Here is an 8,686-nt window from a genome sequence, read left to right on the forward strand (position 1 = left end):
CTAGGAGAATGGCACTAGTGCCATTTTCTATCAGAATAGCATTGGTGCCACTCTCATTCTATGTCTATGTTAGTGTTAAGTAGATTGGCAATAGTGCCATGCTAACAGAGAATATGGAAACAAATGTGGGAACATTTATGCATAAGATTTTTAAGACATTGGCACTCTCTATCAGGATGGCACTTGTGCCATTCTCTATCAGAATGGCACTGGTGCCACTCTCATTCTATGTCTATGTCAGTGTCAAGTATATTGGTAGACCTGCCACGCTGATAGGGAAGATGGAAACAAATGCGGGACATTTATGCATTACATTTTTGAGAGATTAACACACTGCCACTATCCACAAACTCTTATGGATGAGAACGGCACTGGTGCCAATCTCATTTGTGTTAGATTGTAGATAATTCTCCATGTGAGTTTGTACAGAAAGGTACTTGTGCCAATCTCATGCAATTCATCTCCACAATCACAATTAATTTTCCGAGAATTTTCCACTCTCATTCTATGTCTATGTCAGTGTTAAATACATTGGCAGCAATGCCATGCGAACATTTATGCATTATATTTTTGAGACATTGGCAATCTCTATCAAGAAAGCACTCTCTATCAAGATGGCACTCTCTTTCAGCACTCTTTATCAAGATGGCACTCTCTATCAGGATAGCACTCTCTATCAGAATAGCAATATCTATCATAGATTCAATGTAATCTTGAATCCTAAATGGAAAGGTAATTGTTCTATTATTGGAAGTAAGGATAAAATACTATATTTTAAAAATAAAACAAACCATTGAAAAGTGATCATTAATAAGTAACAACAAAATGTATTCTGATACATTTTCAAAATTGACTATTCTTCATGACTTTCTAGAGCATCATTATCATTGGTGGTTGCATTGGTTAGAAGTAAAATTTGACATTCTTGAAGGATTTTAAGCTCAAACTCGATGCAAGACATCGACTACATCGAGTTCAAGATTGAACTCACTAAAATTTAGATGCTCTTCTAATGACTTGGGGAACTAGTGCCTATGAGTAAAGTTATTCTCTATCTCAATGTTTTGCATTGACACAACAAATGGCCTCGTCCAAGAAAAAAGCAACAGCCACTATTTTCATCATAACTTTTGATCCCAAACTCTGATTGAGGAGTTTTTTGATCAATTGAAAATCTTGGATTTCTATTTACAACTTTGTAGAACATGTCGAAATCAAAATCCATGATCTATTAGATTGAAAATTTAATTCATGCAATCTAAGTCTCCTCTTCGAGGAAAAAAGCAACAGTCACTCTTTTGATCATAACTTTTAATACCAAACTGAGATTGAAAATATTTTTGATGCATTAGAAATGTTGAATTGCTGTCTACAACATTGTAGAAAAGGTCAAAATCTAAGTCATTGATCTATTAGCCTAAAAATTTGATTTACGCAATCTAAGTCTCCTCTTCCAAGAAAAGTAGTAGTCACTATTTTGATCATAACTTTTTCTCCCAAACTCAAATTGTGGCTATTTTTAATGCATTAGAAATATTGAATTAATATCTACAACTTTTCGCATAGGTCGAAATCTCAATCCATGATCTTTTAGGTTGAAATTGTGATTTACACAATCTGATGATGTACTCTAGGCGATGTCCTTAAATAAAAATCAGGTGTGAAAGTACTTTATTTTTCACTTTTGCATCGAGTTAACCTCCAACTCGATGTTTTGCATCGTCCAAGATGTTTTGCATCAAGTTGGACGAATTAACTTGATGCAAAAGTGAAAAATAAAGTACTTTCACCCCTGATTTTTTCTTAAAAAGAGATTTTTGCATGCTTTTTGTCATCCCCTTCTCCATCTTAGTGCACCTCTTGGTTGCGCTATCCCCCTCGCCCCTAGCTATGCCATCCCATACCTTGCTTGAATGTGACATCCTCTCTTATATGTTCCATCACTTGGTCGCCCCTATGCTAGCCCCTCCTTGCTGCACCTGCTTGACATTCCCCCTCTGCCCACTGCGCCCCGGCTCACCCTGTGCCCTTGTGCCTCTGCTTGCCCTAGGCCCCTAGGTCCTTGATCGCCCTACACCCATACCCCTTGTGTTCCCTAGATATGCCCTTGATCTCTACCTAGATACACCCCTCTGCCCTATGGCTACACCCCTTGGCTATGCCACTACTTTGATTACAATTTAAGCATGGAATATCTCTTTGTAAAGCAAATTATGTAACAAAAATTATAATTGAATATTATGTTCATGCTTGAGCTTGAGTTTGGACATCAAATTTAAGCTTTAACTTGATGCTAAACATCAAATTCAATGTTTTACATCAAGTCTAGTCCTTAACTTGATGCAAAACATCAAATTAAACCTTCAACTTGATGTTTTACATGAAGTCCAAGCTTTAGTTTGATGTTTTGCATCAAGTTAAAGCTTCAAGACTTTGACGTTTTTACATGAAGTTGAGGCTTCAACTTGATGCAAAACATCAAATTGAACGTTCAACTTGATGTTTTACATCAAGTTTAAGCTCCAATTTGATGTTTTGCATCCAGTTGAAGCTTCAACTCGATGCAACACATCGAAGCCCTTGTGCCCCTACTCACCTTGCACCGATTCAACCCTACTTACCCCTACGCCCCCTTTGCCCCTACAACAATGTACCTATACTTGTCGTTGTGCCCCTATGCCCCTTGTGCCTCTACCCCCTATGCCCCCTAGTTATGCTGCTGCTCAACCCCTGGACGTACCCCTCCACCCCGTGGGCTGCGCAACTAGTTTGATCACAATATAACCATGGAAAATTTGCATGAATATTTCCTTGTAAATCAATTATGATATAGAAATTACAATTCAATATTAATTTCATGCTTGAACTTGATCTTAGACATAAACTTTAAGCTTTACCTTGATGTCAAACATTAACTTCAATTTTTTACATCAAGTCTAGGCTTCAACTTGATGCAAATCATAAAATTCTAATCAATAGAATTGAAGCTTCAACTTGATGCAAAACATTAAATTAAAGATTCAACTTGATGCAAAACATCGAATTGAAGCTTTAACTTGATGCTAGCCTTTTCAAGATGATGTATCCAAAGAACAACCTCAGCAACCTTTGGATGTTTAAGTTTGACTACTGATCATATATTTGAGATAGTACTTTTTTTGCTTTAAATATCCATGTAAACTATATAGTATATTTTAGTTCACAAAAAATTATTGAATCATGAGAGAGCTTACAAACATTGTTTTTGTTACATGGTAGTTTATACATAATAATTTATTATCATGTTTTTAAAATCAAAGCACGATGTAAAAAGCAGTTAGCTTGGGTCGTATGCAATTTACTTTTGTATTGAATACTGGTGTGACATAAGGAGAGTCAAGTGTACTTACCATGAAATCAATGAGATAGATATACAACTTCATGTTATAAGTTCAATGTTGTTAATGGATACTTTAGTTTTGTTTCTTATGTTTTAGATTTTGGTTCTTATCTTGTAAAAATGCAAAAAAACTTAGGTAGTTGTTAATGTTGCCCAAAGAATTTACAATATGTTGCATATCTCTTCTATGTCAAGAGAAGTGCTTTGTTTGTGTCTCGAGCATGAATAAGCCCAGGCATTCTTGATGTGATAAACAATGTAATATTTAGTAGTTCCAAATTTTAACAAACTTAAATGACAAATATATGTTATGATGATTATAATAGTTTCATTTCTTACCTTTTAGACTATGGAGCTAAAATTTGAATTGTTGTACTTATCCTATGATCTTCATGATTTCAAGCATGATCATTCATAAATTTAATAAATTTTGAGGCATCATATGTGCATGTAAAAGCAACAATGTCAAATTGCAAGAAACTTAGATATAAATTATGTGTACGTACACGTACTAGAGCCAATTCAATAAAAGGAGTGAAAAAATTCAATAATGTTTCATTTGCTCATATGTTCTAATATCTTTTAGTGTATTGAATTACATACTTTTTCATTATAGCCTCCTTCCATCCCAAAATGAGAAGTTTTGAGTGTCTAGTTTTAGTGAATATATTTGTATATTCTATGTAATATTTTTTTTCAAGAACCTAGAATATTGTATATTTTAGCCTTTTGATAGATTGCTACTACAAATTTTATGCACATTTTTTAAAAACAACCAAATTTCTCGTAATTTTGAGAGAATCTTTAAGGAGAAACATTTGCAATTACCCACACAATTTGCAATAGTGTTTTATAAGAAACAAAGGTGTTGTTCCCCCACTAGTTGTTGGCTAGGAAGAAACCTCAAGGCCACATTACCTTTAGAGAGTGATACTAAAGGTTAGTCAAGAATTCTTGTTAAACCTTCCTTCAAAAGGTCCATGATTAAAATCCAATTTAACGGCCTTTTGGCTCATTTTACATTGTGGAAAACATAAGCTTCCTTGCTTCCAAAAATGGTTTTGAGCTTCTCGGCCATGTGCCTTGTGTTTCTTCCCCCTTTTTTGCTACCATGCCTAAGTTCCTTTCCCCATTCTTACACTCCCACTCTGCCATCACCCACTCTACTTTCCCTCTCTTTCTCCTCTACCACGTCTCCTCTTATGGAGTAATGATGATGATGATGCATGCCAATAACTATAGTATATTGTCACTATAGATGGTTTCATAAATGTTTGCTTTCAAAGAATGTGAGGTAAATTTTTGCTTTCAAAGAATGTGAGGTGAAGCTGAGTGCTTCAATGATGACACTTCAAGATCCCCAAGATGAGTTGAGTAGGACAAAATACATAGACACTGATAAATGGACAACATAGTAAGGAGGCCTTTATTGCACTAGACATCACATTCGGTGCTTGTTATGGTGCATGTCTAAAATGGTTCTGCCATTGGCTACACCCACTTGTGGGATGGCCACACTATGTTGGTCCATGTATACGACTGTGAGACTATGAAGCACCATGTGTGCTCAACCAAGTCCATTACTTAACATATTGTAATGGAGGCCTATATAGTGCCATGTGTCTACTTGTGTGTGGTGCAAAAAATAGCATGATGATGTGAAGGGGTATTGATAGTGGACAGATAGATAACAATCAATAGAATATTAGGATAGTTTGAAAACTTGGGCCTTCTGATGTGATAATTTTTATGCAATTAAAAATACCTAGCAAGCATAAGTTATCGTGAGCATGCTAATGAATTTGAGATCTCAATTATAAATTTGATTTTCTCCCCTTATGGCAAACCTTGGAAATAGTTTTACACTTTCGACACCTAATAGTGCAATAACCCACGCAATCTATGATAGAGGCACTAAGAAATATAAAAGCATACAAAATTCGATGCTCATTTGAAGATACCAATGTTAGCTTCAACATCTAAACACAATCCAAATCAAAAGATCTAATATTGAATAATTTCAAAGTTTCAAGTATTTTGCATTTATATATCTAATATGCACAACAATTTACAAAATTTCATGAGAGCTATTTATTATGAGGTGTATGCCAATGACAAATAAAAGTACAAGGACTTGTCAAATAATTTAACAACTCACACTGCTTGAAGTCAAAGAAATTCTTATCTACAATTCGATCAAATTTTTTATATAACAAATTAGAAGAGTGAACTAGAGTCAACCACATGCCTTGCACCAAATACATAATCATGACTATAAATCATAGCTCATGAGATGCATTGAGTTGAGATATGTTTGCAAAGGGCCCGTGTTTTATCTTAGTAGCTAGGGAGCTAGCTTCTGAAATAGAATTTGCATGCCATATTGAGGTTGTAAGCTCAAGACAGTGATAGGAGCATGTACATAGGTAGGGGAAATATAAAATATAAACCGCTGGAGAATAATGGTGAGAACCAATTTAGCTTCCAAGAGAGCGAAGTTTTGGCCAATGCAAGTGCGAGGGCCCATACCAAATGGCATAAAAGCATTGGAATTTTTTGTTGCTTTGGCAATGCCATCAACAAAACGTTGTGGATTAAATTCATGAGCATCAGGGCCCCAATATTTAGGATCGTGATGGAAGGCAAGGATGGGCACTATGGCCATCGATCCTTGTGGTATCACCAAATCATTACCCAATCTCATCTCAGTGAGTGCCTCCCTCCTTAGCATTGTTGGTGCAGGATAGAGTCTCAGTGCTTCATAGAGTATCATCCCAACCTATAGCAACCAAATACAAGGCAACAAACTCTGGGTGAGTATTCATTGGCTTTTACAAAGCTCGAGGGATGTAGAAATCCTATTTATTATGTGCATTCAAGGGGTTAGTTAAAGACGTCTCATGCAAAATTTTTCTCCCAATAAAGCCACTCCTCCTTAATTATGAACTAACAGATTTTTGACTAAAGTTATATTTTAACAAGGTGAAACTTTCACTAAGCATGTCAAAGCCCATGAGAAGTGACAACCCTCTCTTCACACCTGAACCTTAGATTATGACAACCCTTCTATCATAGCATTCTTTTACAGCCCTTGCATAATTCCCATTATAAGAGAACCCAAAACAAACGCTAACATCGTCTGAGGTGGGTCTAAGGGAACTTACGATTCTTAGATTGTTCAATGAATCAGAAGTGGGAGGATCCTTCCCGCACACATTTAGGACCTCTGCTCTGGCTCGCTCCTGCCATTCCGGATGTGCACCAAGCAGCAAGGCCGTCCACGTTAGTAATGTGGATGTAGTCTCGTGTCCCGCAAAAAAGAAAGTCTTGCACTCGCTCACAATCTCATCAATCCCCATGCTCAAATTCCTTTGGCTCCCTCCCAATTCTTTCTTGTTTGCACTCATCATCAATCCCAGTAAATCATTCCCGTAAAACCCAGCACCCTTCACTTTCTCCGACTCCATGCGACTGTAGATCATTTGGCGTAGCAGTTTCTGATTTTGCCGTTCAAGCTTCCAAGAGTAGCGATTCGTAGGAGTGGGTAACCACCTGTATAATGGAAAAACACGCAGCAAGCAGACTATGAGCGTGGTTCGGGGGCATGGAATTCTGTGCGCAAGTATTTGCACTGAAATTACCTTGATCCTGGGACGTATAAGCTACGGGCAGCTTTTGCAACGATAATCTGTTGTTCGTGCTGTATCTCAAACACCCGCTTCCCATCTGCGAAGCTGCTGCCAAAGGCCGTGTGCGAAATAATGTCGGCAGTAAGGTTTCTGAACTCTTCATGTACATCGATTTCCTTCTGTCCTGAAGCCACTTTGTCGATCGTATCTGCCCACTTGTCTAGCAGAGAGGTCGTGCATGCTACTATAGTTGGGGTCATCAACTGCATTGAAAAAACAACGGGACATCTGGGGATGAATCTTTCCACTCATTCAGCATAAAATTTCACTGTTCGCATTAACGTTTCTTATGAACAGCAAGCAAGATTGGTCTATTGCAGACACTCATGTACAAAATTACACACCTTTAGCTTGTCAATGAAGAAGGCTGGGCTGACTATTCGCCGATGTTGAGCCCACTTCTCTCCCTCAAGAGCCAGAAGCCCTCCGCCCACCAAGTCCTTGGTATCAGGCCTTCTGCCTGGCTTCCTGAAGTACCCGAATTTGTCGGACAGAATCTGTCGACCGTGCTCAGGCTCCGCCATATATATTGTGGCTTGAGGGCCGTACCAAAAGAAAAACGGATTGCCTACACGGATGCATGTGTGCATTAACGACAGGGTCTAGAGAGAAATTTTAGACTATCAGGTCAATAGTTAAAGGCAAATAGCATCTCATCAGGGGAGCGGGGCTTACCGAATTTATGTGACCATACGAAGTAGTGTCCCAGAATTCGTGGCGCAATGTCGTGGGAGATGTGGGTCATTGGAGCTCTGCGGGCTTTGTCGTCCAGAGCAACCATCTCGGCGGCGTTTCCATACAAGAAACGGTAAGGCAAACCCTTGAGACCTTGTGCTTCAAGAGCCCTTTTGGTTCGAAGGGGCTTCAGCCACAGGGAAAGAAAAACGCTCCATGCAGCCCTGTATAATAACGCCAGAACGGTGGCAACGATGAGGAGACTGGGAGAGCATTGGCGGACAAAGGTTGAGATGGTGGCGGTGAGAGCCATAGCCTGAGACCTTGCAGCTTGTAGTCTCTCTCTTTCTCGCGCTCTCTCTCTCGCAATCTCTCTCTCGATTATCAACTCTAACGCAGCTTGTACGCAATATCTCTGTCTATGGTGACTATGAACTCTAGTGTCGCAGCTTACACGCAATTTCCCTCTCACTCGCTGGCACCTCACTCTCATATGTGTGCTTCATCCAGCATTGCGTGCCTTGCACGAAAATGTGGCAATTGAATCTTGCAATGCCGTCACGATGTCGTCACGTCTGCTGTCATTTTGGGAAGCTCCCCACAAGCTTCAAACGTCTTGAGCAAGATTGAGAACACGTGGATCAAAGCACATGGAGCTTAATCTAAACACTAGGTCTACCACGGATTTGAGATCCCCTCCACTCTATGCTGGATTCAAGATCCGCTCAGATGTGTCTCACGGTGGGATCTTAAAATATTTTTAATCTTTAAAAAATAAAATTTCAAGTTTCAAGACCCCTCCATCTCTAAACTTCAATTTGTAAGTTGTGATTGTGCCATAAATTTAGTATCAATCTCACCATGGTGCTACTTAGGAAATCGAGTAAGCAAAAATTTCGAGTAGTTATTGTGACCTTTATTCCTCTTGAGTTTCACATGCTTA

The 8,686-nt window shown here is 38.5% G+C and overlaps 1 protein-coding gene across 1 annotated transcript; it reads right to left on the reverse strand.

Moving 5' to 3' along the window:
- Positions 1-5,611: 5,611 nt before the first annotated feature.
- Positions 5,612-8,256, reverse strand: LOC147903754 (cytochrome P450 CYP72A616-like). The gene is made up of 5 exons (XM_087372582.1): positions 7,744-8,256; positions 7,413-7,636; positions 7,021-7,271; positions 6,544-6,931; positions 5,612-6,158 (listed from the first exon to the last, which is right to left on the reverse strand). Exons 1-5 carry the CDS (start codon positions 8,234-8,236, stop codon positions 5,724-5,726), a joined length of 1,791 nt encoding a protein of 596 aa, XP_087228708.1. The 5' UTR covers positions 8,237-8,256; the 3' UTR covers positions 5,612-5,723.
- Positions 8,257-8,686: the final 430 nt, after the last annotated feature.

This window comes from Dipteris shenzhenensis, chromosome 3 (assembly GCF_047967505.1).
Source record: "Dipteris shenzhenensis isolate YYH24624 ecotype China chromosome 3, Dip_SZ_1.0, whole genome shotgun sequence".
Lineage (NCBI taxonomy): Eukaryota > Viridiplantae > Streptophyta > Polypodiopsida > Gleicheniales > Dipteridaceae > Dipteris > Dipteris shenzhenensis.

Bases quoted from the DNA above. Each gene is read 5' to 3' on its own strand.
- LOC147903754 (XM_087372582.1), bottom strand. From the start codon at position 8,236: ATGAGAGTGAGGTGCCAGCGAGTGAGAGGGAAATTGCGTGTAAGCTGC. The intron at 7,637-7,743 runs GTAAGCCCCGCT...GCATCCGTGTAG, and splicing joins CGTATGGTCACATAAATTCG to GCAATCCGTTTTTCTTTTGG. The intron at 6,932-7,020 runs GTAATTTCAGTG...TCCATTATACAG, and splicing joins TTATACGTCCCAGGATCAAG to GTGGTTACCCACTCCTACGA.